At 38.7% G+C, this 17,121-nt stretch overlaps 2 protein-coding genes across 2 annotated transcripts; both read left to right on the forward strand.

The window, feature by feature from the left end:
* Positions 1 to 6,985: 6,985 nt before the first annotated feature.
* LOC129374732 (Krueppel-like factor 11) lies at positions 6,986 to 12,475 on the forward strand. The gene is made up of 4 exons (XM_055053327.1): positions 6,986 to 7,131; positions 7,783 to 8,085; positions 9,371 to 10,298; positions 10,867 to 12,475. Exons 1-4 carry the CDS (start codon positions 7,117 to 7,119, stop codon positions 11,166 to 11,168), a joined length of 1,548 nt encoding a protein of 515 aa, XP_054909302.1. The 5' UTR covers positions 6,986 to 7,116; the 3' UTR covers positions 11,169 to 12,475.
* A 1,528-nt stretch (positions 12,476 to 14,003) lies between these two features.
* Positions 14,004 to 16,784, forward strand: dnaaf2 (dynein axonemal assembly factor 2). The gene is made up of 2 exons (XM_055053326.1): positions 14,004 to 15,779; positions 16,291 to 16,784. Exons 1-2 carry the CDS (start codon positions 14,139 to 14,141, stop codon positions 16,642 to 16,644), a joined length of 1,995 nt encoding a protein of 664 aa, XP_054909301.1. The 5' UTR covers positions 14,004 to 14,138; the 3' UTR covers positions 16,645 to 16,784.
* The last annotated feature ends 337 nt before the right edge of the window (positions 16,785 to 17,121 follow it).

The raw sequence follows: 17,121 nt of genomic DNA on the forward strand, positions 1-17,121 counted from the left end.
TTTTGCCTCGTCTGTTATAAGAAAGTCCAGTCAACTTAATTCACAAAGAAAGACTCTGAGTTTTATCTATTCACCAAAGTTTTTCAAACTGCTAGCAAGTTGGTTCTGAATCCAGAGAGGTCAGCCATGTGGACATCCAAACGTCCAACGACCTTTGAACCTCAGAGTCACCTCCCCACACAGACAGCCGCTGCGTGAGCCCAGCCTGAAAGTCTGGACCGGACCCAACTGGAGAGATGCCTTCCTGTTCCACGTTTTTAGGGACCAGGATGTGCCAGACCAATTCCTCTGAATTCCTCTGTGTTTATTTTGCAACCGTCCTTTAAAGATAAGTCAAGCATTTACAGAATCTAAATTATGCGCCGGGTTCACTTTCAAGTTGGAAAAACAGTTTGATGAAGTTAAAGCTTTGATCAGTTAAAGATAATCAAACTGATCAAGTTCAGTTACATGAAATAGTGTTTTCGTGTTTGTTTTGTAACTTAATCAATCATTAAATATTTTAATTTGATAACAAATACGTTTGATATTGATTCTTTTTAGTGAATAACATTGCAGTTATTCAATTTACATTTGAAGTGTTGCTATAGTGATTATAAGAAAACAATATGCTAAGATTTAAGGCGGTTAAAATAATTTTCATATAACTTTTGGAAGGTGCCCCAAAGATTTTTATCTTTTTTATAAATGCATGTTTACAGATATTTTACTATAATTAGTGATAGGCCCACATCAGGTGAGCTGCAGTAAGATTTTGGGATTTTTATGAATATATGCAACAATCAAGTATTTGAAAATTATGGCGTTTTAATAATTTTGGGAGGAATAACAAGGAATTATTGACCAATGGATGTATTTACCTACCACCATTAGTTCTTTATGTGAAGACCTACCAATTAAAGTTCTGTCATTTACATTAGTGAAATATTTTTTCTTTCGTGGATAGAGCATCAGAACGGTTTCCTTGTAAATCCAGCCCTGATTTACAATCTAGTATCTAGTATCTTTTATTCAGAGGTTTTGAATGTAAAAAAAATTCTCTCCGTAAAGTCAAAGCACTTTTATGACGGATTGTGCATAAAAGGAATTAATTATAATTTTTGTTATAATTAAAAAGCCAATCACTTCCTACAGCTATTGACCCACCGTTAACAAGGTTTATTAGTTCACTACATGTTGACCGTCCAATTCCATTTCCATTTGTCCACAGATTTAGGTGACCAGGCAGGTTGACAAGACGCGCGCGGTCAGACCGCATCCTGGGAAGCTCATGCAGGCCGCGCTCAAAACCTGCCTCCTGCGTCTCCTGTTGACAAGGCAACAGACTCACAGTCCGCACTCTCATGGCAACAGATTGGTTTCACTGTCCGACCAATCAGAAGCTGCATACTTGAAGAGAAATCCCTGTTGTCTCTCCATTTGGGTGTGTAGGAGGAGAGGGGGTGGAATCACATGTAGCGCGGTGCACAAAGCATCCTTCAGCAAAGTGCTGGACTTATGAGAAGGCTCGCACATGATGTGAGATTATAAAATTATGAATTAAAATAGCTTTTCAGTGGAAAAATAGCTCAAGCACGCTGCTTTATTTGCAGAACACCATGTTGGTTGCTGTAAAGCTTGACTAATACTGATGTTAAACCATTAAGAGGTTTATTTTTCCAGAAATGCTGTTGATTGGCACTAATAGAAACATTTAATACACATTTCCCCTCCAAAATCATAACTGAATTTCTTTTTGTAATTGTAAGAAAAAAAAGAAAGATTATTATTTTAATTTTTAAGCAACAGAAGAACTATACACTTTGCAAATGCATTAAGATACGTTCAAGTGTAACATTTAAGTTTTCAACAATAATGAAACTGGTTGTATGTGGGGAAGCTTGGAAGCCTGATAACGTCATTATTCCTGTAAAGTGCAGTGGCGGCAGCATCATGTTGGCTTGGTGTTTCGCTTCAGGAGGGACTGGTGCACTTCACAAGATAAATGGCATCATAAGAAAATAATTAAGCAAGATAAGAAATAAGACAAATGCAGGACTATTTGTCCAAAGCCATTCAGCTTCAATGCAATTTAGTTTGTAAACTAGTCTAAAGTAGAAACACTAAAAATCATGTTTCTCATTATTCTGACATTCAGCAAACTGAAATAAATGAGGTATATAATGTGAGAGAGAGAATAAAGGATTTGTATACAGTGTATGTAAATATCTGGTTCAACTGCATTTGGACAAATATTCAAAGCTCTTTCTATACAAACAAAAACGTATCTGGATGTCACCATATGTTGCCCCAAAAACTGCATAAATCATTAAGAATCAATGGTGGCTTGGGAGATTAAGTTATTAAAGCCGTGTAAACATCCTGCATCCTGTCACGCAACTGTGCACTGATAACCAGCTGGATGCCTTCAGTCTCTGTTAGCATGCAGCATCATTTCCAAAAATGGATTTAGTTTTATTCTTGGAAAACAAGCCAGTTTTCAGTCATTCTTCATATTTCAGCTTTAGCTTCTGGACAGCAGTGTAGCTTTAAAACTCTGTTAAAGCTCATGCTAGTTAAGCTTAAGTTAACCGACTCTTTTGTGTTTTCTTTTTATCAATCATTTTACTGAACTGTTGCCAGTTAAGCTGTCACATCGTCTTGAATTTCAAACATTTTTCATAATTTTTTTAAACTGATGTTTAGCAAAAATCATACAACAAACAAGGTCAATGAGTCTTAAACGCAAGAATTTGATGCATAAGTCTGAAGTTTTTGTATGTTTTCTCTGATTAAATCAATTATTTATGCATAAAGTCTCATATACATTCACACGTCTCTGATGTTTTGTGTTTTTTAAAGTGAGGTGTCACTAATGGGGTGATATGGGCGGCCTCAGAAAGTTTAAGGGAAGATAAGAAAAAAAATGCAAAAATAAAAAAAATCCAATAAATTTTTATCATTATCATTTCCTCAACTTACTGAAATGTTTTCTGCACATTTTTCTGATTGGCTGATTAGCAAATTTATCAAGCTTCTTTGCTCCTCAAGCTCGTGTAGGAAGCGCAATTTGATAAGTTTTTGACCAGAAAAACGGTTAAAAAAAAAACAACCTCCCTGCTGCAGATAAAAAACAAAACGTTTATTGAAATATTGTGAGTTATGAAACGGTTTCCCATTCCAGAAACTAAAGCTATCCATGGCATGGAAAAGTTTGGGAGCCTGTGATGAAGCACGGCGGTGGGAGGTTCAGGCTGTTGGGACATTTTTTGTCAGTGGGACTATTACACAACTTCAGAGAAGAAGAATAAAAATGTATTAAAGGTGCATTTTAGGTAGATTAAACAATAAAAATTTCTCATTTTTCAGTGTTACCTCAATTTAACAGCTGTGTGTTTTTTCCAAGAAGGCATATCTAAATTGGTTTTGGAATGAATGAATTAATAAAAGTGAATATTAGGTCTTTGGAAAGTCCAGACATCAATTGCAGTTAAAAATTGAAGGATTGTGCATAAAAGGATAGATTTGTGAAAGGTAAATCAACCAATTGAAATGATTCTGTGACAAAGAGTGGACAAATATCAAGACAGAAAAAAGCCAGGAGGTTGTTGATGGCTACAACAACTTCCTGGTTGCAGTCATGGTGCAACTTGGTGAAAAAGATTGAACCAAATATAGTCTGGGTGTAGGTTCTCTATATAGAGCATGTTAATTAAAGAAAAACCTGAAATAAATCCAAACTTGTTCACTTTCCAACATTCATAAAGTTTCATGTTGGGTAATAATTAAATCCTGGAAGCAGAATAGTCCAGATGTACCATTAAAAAGCTAAAGTTATTACAAATCTGACCATGATAAGTGGGTGGAAACTTCTGACCAGAGCTGTAACCCAAATCAAAAGAAGTATGTATGCACACTGTTCTTTCCATGACCTTTGACCTTAATTGTAACAGAGACTGCTTTCTCAGTCATCTTACATGCTTTCAACACTTTGTTAATATCTGTGAAAAAAACCCATTGATGTAGAAAAAGGTTAGGCAGTAAGAACAAAATAAAAATAACAATATGATGGACAATAATAACTGTGCAGAATTGGCCATGATGACTCTTCGGTCTAAAATTGTAAACCCATTAAATTTTATCTTGAAATGCGTCTGATAATCTGTGAGAAAGGTATCAGATAAAGTCCACGTATTGATCCTGTTGGAACAAGTGAAATGTGATGCTGAACATTTGTGCCTTTACAGTTCCTGTTTGTCTGTCTGGACTCTGATATATTTAACCACTCACGTCCCACTGAGCCTTTTCTAGGTCCTGGAGTTCCTGAACTGGGGGGTGTGGTCCAGATGGGGGAGGTTTCCACACAGAGGCCCACATTAGGGCCGGTGTAACCTTTCCTCCAGATTCCCCGGCTCGTCTAAATGGCCTGCCCCACTTATATGACAAACAGACTGCTGTACTCAGTCCCAACTTCTTGTCATTCCTCTGAGCTAACTGGTTTTCCCCGTAGCTCCTCCCTCAACTGCTCACTAACAGCTGGCACTGAAACCGTCCTCAGTGCTAACTGAGGTCATGCTTGTGTGAGTCATACCTGGGTATGGCCTTCCTTCGCATCCGGGCGCTGCCAGAGCTGGGAAAACACACCTACTGAACTCCCATTTTTTGTTTCAGGGAAGCTGCTAATAAACCAACAGGTCAACAACAACAGCACAGGTCTGCGCTCTTAAAGTCGTCTTAAAGTTGTTGAGCTCTTTGTTACATATGACAATACAAATGTTATTTTCTTTAGTTACACATGAAGAGTTCATTTTGGATGTATAATGATTCATTTTTCACCAGTTTGGCGTTTTAAGGAACATATGACCAGAGACAGGTTTACAGGTTTTGGCTCCTGACCTGGAGCCAGGTTTGGTGCCCGACCCACTGCAGAAAAATGACTGCTGATACAAATTACAATACATTAATAGGTAGTCCTCAATGAGAAGGTGCAAGGCAGGTTTAATATGCTCGCTGAGCATCCTAAAAAAAATTTCAATATCTTCATAATTTTCAAATACGTCAGTATTGTTCATATTTGGACAAATTTGGGTTGATATCGATATCCAATGCTGTTATGGCTGATAACCGATATTTACCAATATTGTAAATATTATATTTTAAATATTTATCTGCCATTTCTTTGTTGGACTGATACATGCATGTTTAAAAAAAATTACCAATATTGGACAAAACTTAGTATCAATATATCACACATACATTGTAATATTGTGGGATTTTGTATGTCTCTATTTCATCTGATATGGGCCAATGAGTTTATATAGTACACATTCCAAGCGTGTTCATTAAAAAAAGTTTTTGGGGCCCCAATAATTAGGGAAATTGGGGACCTGGGCTAGTGTTAAAGTCTGATATAACATATGACACGCTATGTTTATCCACATGCACTTATTGGTGCTTATGTAGGTCGGCCATGTGATTCATGTTTCGAACAACCATAAACTCTCCAAGGACAAAAACTTTATAACCCAGAATAGGGCCCACAATGAAAAAGATCTGGCATTAATCCACAAAAACCTAGAAATCTATCGTAATAAAAAAGCTTCATAAAAGCTTTAATAATTTGGTATTATTTCACATTCTTAAAAACAAATAAATTACAGATAAAATAATGAAATATGAAATGTAATCATGCAAAATCATGAGACAGAAAGGCTAGATTGAAATAATCAATAGAGAAAAACCTTTTTCTGAATAATTGTATGCAATGCCATAAAGTATCATGGGTATTTTATCACTACCCATGATAAAGTGTGACGTTGAACATTGCTATAGTTACACGATAAGAACAAGACAGAGGATTTACACTAAAGAAATGATTAAAAGAAAGAAAAATTATGCCAAGAAATTATCAAAATTATGACAAGAACGAGAAACAAAACATGCATTTTTATGTTTTTATATTTTTTGCAATATCATACAGAAAACATAAAATATGTGCGTCTGCTCTGTCTTCTCAAACCCTCAACATATTTATCCCATTTTTATTCAATTAGAAATTAAAAACAATGTAAAGTATTAAGACTTGTACAGTTTGCAACGTACATGCTTCAACAATATCTCATGTGTGGCGGGGCAATTAACTGCAAACCAGCTGATTTCCCGCTTTTCGCTGTTACGGAGCTGCACAAACGTCAAAACGTGACAGAAACCCGCGCTTTTCTTGCTGTCAGTGTTGCGTTTAAGGACAATTTGAAAGCTCAATAATCTCTTTCATAACACTTTCAATAGATCTTTTGGTAACAAGGGAAAATCATGTTCAAGTTACATGTGTTTTATATATATATTTTAAACAAATTGCATGTATTTAAAAAAAATTCTTATATATTTATGTACTCATTTATTTTGTCATTTAGTTATTTATGTGTATGTTGTCAATTTTGACAAAATTGCTAAGGACATATTGGTACCAAGTGGCCAAATACAGGTTGTGTTTGGATCATTTATTTTCCTTATCCTTATCTTCCTTTTGAAATAAAACCATTATTTCAAAACCTATATCCTAAATTAGTCAGGTAAAGTTTGACTGACAGCAAAAGTTGTTTTTCATCTTTACAGAGTGAAAAATCCCTAAGGGTGCAAATACTTCTTCACAGCTCTGAAAAATAGTTCAGCTAAATTAATAAACTTTGCCTGAGAAATAAACTAATTCATTTCCAGATTTATTCCAACTGTCCTCAAACGCAGCATAGACCGAGCCGACCTTTCGCCCACTTCAGCGACTGTCAGTTCACTGGGTTCACCCTGACACTGCTGACTCTATGGCCACGCCCACCAACGGCCACGCACCCTATTTCCTCCAACCGTCCAGCGAGCACGCACTGTTCACGCGCTCTCTGCTCTCCCATTGGTCAGCGCGCCGCACTCGCTGCCCGGCGATTGGCTGAGTGTTGCCACCCGTGAGTACGTGTTGCGAGTTTTGTTTTTCTGTCCCTACCCATGTTTTACACACACAGCTCAGCTGAGAGGAAAAAAAGAGAGACGATCTGAAGTCCATCCTTTGTTCCACACTGGCTTCGACAAAATTAACGGGACATTTTTTTTCTGTTTGCTTCAGAGGCGTTAGGAAATATTAATGACATGGACTTACAGGAGGTGAGATCTTTTTAAAAATCTTTGTTTATTTTGTTTTCCAAACAGTCACATAATGTTCTCTTGCTTACTCCCTGCTATTAAACCATTATCAGGAGCTAATTTACACACATTGTCAAAGTTTTTAATTATATATTCTATACTGATCATAGTTAAATAAATATGTATTTATTTAAGGAACTTTTTTTCAGTCTTTAATACAAAATGTATTATTGTGTAAATTAAAAAAATTTAAATTAAAAAAACAACCAGAAGACAGTTTGATCAAGGTGGTAATTGGCGTTTTATGATAAATGATAAGACAAAGTTGTTTCATTGCCAAGACTACTTCCTGATGCGAACCGCTTTATGGGGATTTCACATGGCTGATCTGGCAACACGTCACTGTTGGGTCTATATTTGGGAAGGGGAGGCGTCCTGGCTTCAGTCCAGAGGGAGTGCATGCAGGGCTAGGGTGTAGTCACCAACAACCCCCCTCTCTCCCACAGTGGTAGCATCATCCAGTTTGGCCCGGGAAATTCAGCCACACTGAGCAGATACAGCTGCTGTATTTTACAGTACACGACTCAGTTTCCTTTACTCAGTCATAACTGATCAACCACCTCGGCATAGTAGTGGGTTAAAAACACAGCTTTGTTTCTTTGTTCCTCCTAGGCTGTACATATGGATCAGTGTGGGCCGTGCCTGAAGAGAAGGAGGCACGACAGCGAGCAATCTGTCTCCAGTGGAACCAGCAGCTGTTCTTCTGCTTTGGAGTACACTGATCTGGAGGCGGCTGAAGCTCTGGTGTGTATGAGCTCCTGGGGTCAACCTGTGTTCCTCGGTGGCAGCGGCGGCGGCAGCAAGCTGAATACCTGCAAGCCCCGGCCCCTCACTCCGGCTTCTGATTCCTGCGACTCCCTCCTGCCGCTGGAGCTCCAGGAGTCCCCAAGGGACTTTGTGTCCCTCTCCTCTCTGGTAAGAGCTTGTCAAACAGTGAGATGCAAACACATAAAATCACAGTTTATAGTTCAGCTGCATCAGTTATACACCTGGATATTTTATGTGATACTTACAGTGTTGCAAAAAAGTACAAAATTCCTTGATTTTTGGTTCTTGTCATGCCTAAGCAACTTGGAAAAAGTACAAGAAACAGTTTACAAAGACATTTTATTTATAAAGTTAAAGGAAAAATTTTTTAAATATTATTGCAATATTTTGTGGTACTATTTTGATCATGATAAAAGTGACAAAACTATTTATAACTTCTTTTTGAGGTAATTGTATGGCAATCAAAGACCCACAAGCACCAATACTGCTGTTGAAAAACATTCCCATTTGTAATAATTTTCTTTAGGACAAAAAAGTGTGATTTGTACTTTTTTAATGTATTGGTATTCACTGATACTCGCATTTAACAAACGGCAGAGAAACTGACAATAGTTTAGGTTTTTTTAAACATCATTAATTGGAATTTATTGCAAAAACCATAAATCAAAATTTTTCTCATGATAAAAATGTGTCAGAATAAATGAGAAACAATACAATAAATGCCCTGTCCTATTTTCAAGCCATCCTGGGAAAATTCTCATGAAGTAAAAACTCTAGAAGCACTTCCATTGGACCTGCCTGACAACAGTAAATAGGCTACAAAATCCCTGTTCTTTCCACATTTTGGGACTCTAGTTAATGATGGTGATGGAAAAAAACACAGTGCAGTGGTGAACCCTCCCAGGAGTAGTCGGCCTACCAAAATTACGACTCATTCAGGGTAGTGCTCATGATTTAATAACAAAATTAAACCCATGGGAGAGTTTTAAGAACACAAAGGCTCTCTTACATTTTTGCAGAAAACTTTTTTTTCTGGAAAATATTCTGTGTAATGCCAGGTGGAAGGTAAAAACTAGATCTGTTGTTTAGAAAATCATCATGCATACTCTGGATGTACCACATGGTATTGGTAGTATGATGTCTTGTGTTTTTTTTTTTTTGTTGTTGCTTCATGACTGTAAAACTATAAATTCTCATCCGAACTAGGGTTAAGCACCAAGAAAATGACCCAGCAAGACCAAGTCTGAGTGGTTAAAAAGAATAAAAATCAAAATAGTCTCCTTTAATTTGTGTAGCATTAGCTTAAATAGAGTCTTCAAACTCTATAAACACCTTTAGTTTGGTGTCTTTGTCTGATAGTCCAGCGAAACCAATTGTATAATGTTTCTGTAAAGTGTTTTTATAGCATTAATCCTTCCCCATTTCTTTCCAGTGTATGACACCTCCCCACAGCCCCAGCTTTGTTGAGACCTCTTCAAGCGGCACGGTGCAGTCTTCCCCGACACCCACCGTGTCCACGGCATTCTCTGGACCTGAGCTCCATCAACCCAACCTGGCCCACACTCCTGAAAGGACCTTGTCCCTGCCTGCCCCGCCACACCCCTGCAGAGCCATGGCGACCAGCGTCATCAGGCACACTGCGGACAGAGACCTGCGCCAGCAGCGCCACATTCCAGTCACCTCCATAACACAGAAAACTGCGAGCACAGTGACTGCAACAGGAACAATTGTGTGCATGCAGCAGCAAGAGGAATGCATCACAAACACACCTCAGTCTCCTCCTGCAACACAGCACCCTGTCAATCCCTCTAAACCTTCCTTGGACATTGTCTCCACCTCCACAGTCAACACCCAACCACCAAACCCACCCACAGGCCCCCCACCCACTCTCTCTCCTACTTCAGTGACCAGTCCACAAATCATCTGCCAGATGTTCCCCATCTGCAGCCAATCGGGAATAATCTCAGCGTTCATCCCCAGTCCAGGTCAGACCTCCGGTACTGGAATTCGGACTGCCACAACACCCATCCTCCCCCACCCTGCGTCGGCCAACAGCCCCTCCCTCCAGCAACCCCTTATTGTGGGCTCAGCAGTGCCACAGGCCACGGTAATGTTGGTCCTCCCTCATTCCTCGGTCTCCCAGGCCCCTCAGGGCCAACAGACTGTCATGACCCTGGGCAACACCAAACTGCTACCTCTAGCCCCGGCCCCCATGTACATGCCGGCTGGGCCCTGCAGCAACACGGCAGCCACAAAAATAGACTTTTCTCGCAGGAGAAACTATATCTGCAGCTTTACAGGTTGCAGAAAAACTTACTTCAAGAGCTCACACCTCAAGGCTCATTTACGGACGCACACAGGTGAGGCTCTTTCTTGATTGGTGGCTGGCACAAGCTGCGTTTCCATTACAAATGTGTGCAAAACTTTGATGATATTTCAGTGAAGTGAAAAAAACACTATTTCTCAATTTTGGTTTTTCCATTAAATAAGAGATGCAATTGATAAAACACTTGAATAAGTTTGTTCCCCCTATAAGTTGTTTAAAAATATACGAGGCCATCATCCTCCTTCCACTTCCTGTTGTCTTCTTCATCTTTTCCGCCAGTAGTAATATCTGGTTACTGATCATGAGATCAATAATCAGATATGAAAAAAAGTGTCTCCTTTTGTTTTCGATACAGCCAATCACCTTAACTCTAAAGCTAAAACTTATTTTTATTTATTTTTTTAATTGCCTTATTTCCATTAAGCAAGTTTATTTTTATAATTCCAATTTGCACAACTTTATTGTTCATGGAAACATAGCTTGTGTCATAGAGAATCAAGATTGAGATCATTGCTCTATATTAGAGTTGACATGTTGATTTTTGATGACAACATTGTGACTCATTTGTTTTTCCCGTCTGTCCTTCTGTTTCCCTCCTGAAGGTGAGAAACCATTCAGCTGCAGCTGGGACGGTTGTGATAAGAGGTTCGCCCGCTCTGATGAGCTGTCCCGACATCGGCGCACGCACACCGGCGAGAAGAAATTTGTCTGTCCAGTGTGCGATCGCCGATTCATGCGCAGCGACCACCTGACCAAACATGCTCGCCGTCACATGACCACAAAGAAGATCCCCTCCTGGCAGGCGGATGTCCGCAATCTGAGTAAAATGGCTGCAGACAAAACTCCTCCCTCTAAAGCTGCCATTGGCACGCTGAGCATGCTAGTACCTGCCAGCTCCAAATAGACACTGAACAAATGCCATCTTTCTCAGTCTGTGCATTTGGTATGTAGATGCTCTCATTGGAAACAAGTAATGAAAACCAAGTAATATTTTGATTTCAAAGTATTAAATTGAATCATGAGCCATTCTGCCTTTCTGAGGTCAAAAACAGCCGAGTTGACAAATTAGTTTGATATACTCTCATGTCTAAGATAAAAAAAAAATCACTTGACCCATTTTTATATCCTAGTCCAGAAGGTACTGTTTGGTTTCCTCCTGTGTTTCTAGTCAGGTGAAGTATTTTATCAGATTAGCAAAAATAGGCCTAATTAGGCATAGCTCTGACCACTAGATGGCAGAAAAGTGCTTCTAGGTATGTGTGAAATATGCATCAACTGGCATTAGTGTGATAGGAAGTGGTTTGAGGCCAAATCGCAAAAGTAATATACATGAAGTTAAGGTTTTCTTTTTTTTTTTTGTGCTCAAATTTGTTACAAGTTAGCATTATTTCTCTCCTCTGATATTTGGTTCCACATCTCACCAAAATTGCTAATCCAAAGAAACATGATTACATGCTGATACATGTGTAAAACATCTACTTCAATAGGCTGACCCTTACCATATACCATATCCAGTGATGTCACAGGATGAGGCACATACTCTGAAACACTCAACCCTTACGATAAATGGGCAGTGATGTCACAGGGTGAATTGTGGCAGAATATGAGAAAAAATTCTTTCAGATAGTTTTTGACAACAAAATCAGAAAAAATGGCTTTATTTCAATTGAATATTTTGTATTTTAAAACACTTTTTTAAAATTATTGCTGGTTTCTGATAAGAAAATCAATTTACCTAAAAAAACAATATGCATGGACCTTTCTCACTCCTGAGACACCAGAGGGTCAAAGTGAGCAGCAAACATGGCTGCTTGCGTTTTACCTTTAAAAGACTGAACATGCACTGGACTCTTCCTTCTCTACTGCTCATTTTGTACATGGATTTTCTCTAAAAGATATTTAGTTTACTTTTTTATTATTGATAATTTGTATGCATCCTTGCCAAAGCTTTTGTATTGACTCAGTTGCTGACGTTTCATTTTGTCCACCTCTCCTACAAGACATTATCTTTGTCATAATACTGATGTCAGTGTGAATGTATTGAGTATAAAATGCATTTTTTGTCTTATTTGAGGGGTAAAAAGTGACAAAAAAGTGTACATTTGAAAGCTAATCACGAGTACTTTGATTCTATGTCAAATATATCTGCCCACCTAACTTTTCATATTATTTAATATCATGTTTGTAATTTAAAAAAAAACACTTAAATGAGCTGTGCTTTTGTGTTATTTCTGAGTGGAAACGAGGCGTAGTCAGCAGTGTTTTCCAGCCGAATGATTCAGAAACAGACTGAGTGGTGTCAGCCCACATCCTCCATGTGTCACACAACCTCCTTCTTTACCACGGCCTTCTTTGGTCAGCTGAGCCTCACTCATGTTCTTCCAAATGAGCTTACTACCCCGTGGGTAGCTTCCTGTTGGCCTAAACTGATTTCTGTGTGAGTGTGTTATAAAAGCTCTGCAAGCACTTCTGTCGGGAACATTGTGTTCTCCTGATTATCTCCGGGCCAGAACAGTTGAGTCAGAAGAGACTGACGAGAAGTTTGCTTTTTATTAACCAATTTCTGGGGCTTTTTGGTTCAGTCTGGAGGAAAGAAGGAGACGAAGCTGCTATTTGACTTTAAAAGACTCAAGCTTTATTAAATTGAGTCATTTTTTCACATTTTAGCCACGCAAACTGGTTGAATTTAAACACTTTCATGAGACCTTATAATTATACATGTGATGGAAAAAATATTAAATTTTGACACTTTTTTCAGTTTTTATAAATGCTATTATTAGTAACATATAATCATACAATGTGTGACTTTTTATCACCGTAACACCAGTTTGTGTGGACCTTTAGGCATTCGGCATTGGTTCTGATCAAAAGGTCATTTTAAGTGGTGCTTAATGAAAGAAAGAAAAAAGTAAGGAACACAGACAACTCAATTTATTTTAAAAGGCAGATGTAAGAGATGGGAAAAAAAGGTAAATTAATTTAAACTAAATATACAAGCTGGTTTAAATTTAAACACAGCTAAAATTATGCAAAAAATAAAGTTAAAAACACACCAAACAAACGTTCCCAGGATCCCAAAAGAGATAAGATACAACAAAACTACGATAACTCCAGATAAACGGCAGGTCTTCCTTTGTTTCCGTGTTTCTAACGCACATTTATCAGCAGTCGAACCACAACCACTAACGGCATCTTCGTCCAATCATAACCTGGGAAATATGGACTGCTGGGGGCGCGACCAATCAGCGCTCTTCCCGGCAACCCCGCCCATCTGCCTCACTGACCGACTTACTGACTTACTGACATAAAGTGTGATCCACAGCGACACCTGCTGCTCTGAGAAAGTCATCACTAGCTACAACCGAAAAAATGCAAGGGTAGACGTGACTGATGAAAATTAATTTAATAAATAAATAACCAACCATTGCAGTATTTACAGTATTGATATTTACTGTTATTAATTTGATTAAACGACAGAAAAAAAACAACTTTTTCCCCCTCAGTGGCCTTTTCCGTAACTAATGGACACAATTATTTATTTATTTATTTTTATAATTATTAAACTTTTGATTAACTGTTTATTTGAGCTGAATAAACTGACTTAAAGAACTGGTTAGTGTCGCTTTTCAGACCTGCTTCCACTCAAACTGCCTCGTACAATATGGCGGCGACTTTGACGTACTACCCGGACGTTCTTTGCCCTCCCTTCGCCTCGGTGTTACCATGGTGACACCAACAACACAAACGCCCGTTTTCTGTGGACTTCTGCTGGGCCTGAAACGACAGCAACTCGCTTTCATAGATTGCGTGAGTTGATGTGTTTAAACTGAGGTAATTTTTTCAGAACATTTAAAGTTTATTCCAAATATTCAAAATGGACATCAGCGATAAACTCAAAGAGCTAAACTTGTCGACGGAGGAGATGGGCAGATTTACCAAAGCCTTTAAAGACTGTAAATTTAGGGAGATGTTCTGCGAATACGTCCAAGAACTATCTGAACCCGAAAACAGGAAAAAGTACGAAGAGGAAATCCGACAGTTGGAGCAGGAGAGAGGAAACAATGTGGATTTCATCCAGCCGACACCGTTCAGGGTGATCAGAACAAGCGGAGCTGGAAAACAGAAATGCTTCATCAACATATGTGCCAATGATAAAATCCAGAAACCTGAAGTAAAGACTGGAGTGTCAGATGATGGCCGCAGGGGGCAGTATTGGACTCTGCCTTACAGTCTTTATCCCGGGAGGACAGAGAAAGACCCTAAAGGCAACACATTCATGATCTATGACGTTATTTTCCACCCTGACACGCTGCACATGGCCTCTAAAAACAAGCCATTCATGGATATGGTGAATGACACAGCGATTGATGGAGTTCAAAAAGCATATAAAGTGAAGCTAGACAAAAACAACGTGAGAGAAATGAAGACGAAATATAAAGGTATCCTTCAGACATGTATCATCCGAAGACCCATACCTGGATTCAATGCCGAGAATCTCAACTCTCCCTTGCCATTGTTAGAGGTTCCTGAGCCAAGGATGAAGTCTGAAGAGTCACTTACATTAACAAACAGCAAAGATGTTCAGCAACAAATCCAATCACAGAACAACCAGGAGCCAGAAAAGCCAAAATACACAGTAAAATATCGATCTAAGGTTGATTTACAGGACTTCAGATGTTCTAGAGACTCCGTTCAGAGCCCCAGGCCTAAGGAAATTGTGATTACTATCGACCTGCCTCTTCTGAAGTCAGTTAGAGACACAAACCTTGAAGTCATGGAGAAAACTCTGCTGCTAGAGTCCAAACAACCTGCCTACAGGCTACAGCTGCCTTTAGCCTACCCTGTGGATGAAGACCAAGGAGAGGCCAAGTTCAACAAATACACAGGACAGCTCACCATCACCCTGCCAGTCCGTCCACCTGATGAATCTCTACATCAATTTGTTGGACCTTATCCTTTGGTGAGCGATCTTCAAGGGGAAAATGAGGTCGAAGAGCAAGGCAAGAAAGGGATTTGTGAGAAGACCAAGCAAGCGATGCAAAGAGATGAACAGAACGAAAGAAGTCAAGTCAAAAATGGCGTTGAAGAACAGAAGAGTGGAGCAGAGGAGGAAAAGTGTCAAGAATTAAAAAGAAAGCATGAAAAAGAAGAAGAAAAGCCAGAAACAGAACTACCAAACTGGGACAAACAGCAACAAAGATTACTCGTGAGCAAGGAAGAGAATGATGAGGAAGATGGACTAAAGACGATGAATGAAAACCAGAACCAAGATTCTGAGGAAGGATCATCTCTGGATAAACATCACTATCAGAAAGAAGACGACCCAGAAGTGTATTCACAAGAAATTTCAGCTGCCTCTCCTGTAATGGAATACCAGGATGCTTTAATGTCTGATGAACAAATTAGCTCCGCAGAAGAGGAAAAAGAAGCAATACTGACCTCAAATCCAGAGTCTACGTCTAAAACAACATCTTCAAAACTCCAGGAGGCAAAAAATGCACAGGAAAATATGCAGGTAGGAACCGTTTTTGGTCAACAATTCTCACAGTTGCGCCACACAACCTAAACTTCAAAAGTTGTGTGTGAAGTTTAAGTTGGAAAAAGTAAGTTATACTGAAGTTGGAAAAATTGAAGTGTCACCAATTCTGTCTTCAAAAACCAATATGGCCACCTTGCATAGGAAAATGATTGCAACAAAAACAGTACATCCATATTATTATCTCATCACTTTTATAAAATCCAGAAAAATACATTGTCATTAACTCTTGGAGATTGTTTGCAAGACTGCAATGATTTCCTTTATTTAGGGGAAAAGCTACCCACTACAACCTGGTGCTATTTGAATAAAATTTAAATACTTTGGAGATATTAATTTGCAAGAGAGTCTATAAAGTTTACACACCCCCAAGAACTCAAAAAATATATATATTTACCAAATTATATCAGGACTCCAATTATGTAAAGTCAAGTAGGAGCGACCAAAAGTAGCGTAAACTTTGTTTCTCCTCTTCTGTTTTATGCGTCAGACTCAAGAAGAGGCTTCTCTCCAGCAATTTCCACCCACTGAGGAACCCCAGATTTCTCCTGAAGAGGTTTTCCCACCAACTGAGACCGCTCAAAACCAGAGCAGAGTCATTATTTCAGGGGAGAAAATGGAGTCCCACCAGGTGTTTGCCTCAGACGCAGCAGAGAAAGGAAGAGAAACAGATGAAGATGACCTGCCAGCACATCAAGTTCTCCAAACATTGGAGCAAAGCAAGCCAGCAGCAGCCTGGCCACTGAGGGAGATCGGTGCAGATGGAAAAGAGACGCTGATCACTGATCACTCCACATCTGCAGGTTTCAATTTCCACAACAAACTTATTTATGAGCTGGACTGATCAGCTCTGCTTTTAAAAAGAATGATGATGTTTAATGTTTTCTTGTTTTTTTCCTATTATACTGTAGATGTTTTCAATGTTATGCAATTGTTCTGTGAGATTTTAATAGTTTTCTCCCAAAGTTAATAAACTAATACCAAGTTAACCTGAATATGTCAATTCTAAATGTTATTATTCTGTGAATAATAATTAGATAACCATAAAAACAACTGGAACATATCGTATCAAAAATCCTAACTCACACATTTTATCTGTACAAAATAAATTCTTATTCACCAAAGAAGTTCAAGCTTGAAACAAATCACCGCTACCATGCAGATAAAGTGACATTGGGTGTGATTATTTAAAAACTTTACATCACATCCTGTTTGTCTCGCTCCTAATAGGTGGAGGCAGCTGATCCTTATCAAATTAGACCTGAAAGGATCCTTGAACAAAATTAGATATTTAATTTAAATAAAAACTACTTTTTAAACC

The sequence above is a fragment of the Poeciliopsis prolifica genome, unplaced genomic scaffold (genome assembly GCF_027474105.1).
Source record: "Poeciliopsis prolifica strain line A6 unplaced genomic scaffold, Auburn_PproV2 SCAFFOLD037, whole genome shotgun sequence".
Lineage (NCBI taxonomy): Eukaryota > Metazoa > Chordata > Actinopteri > Cyprinodontiformes > Poeciliidae > Poeciliopsis > Poeciliopsis prolifica.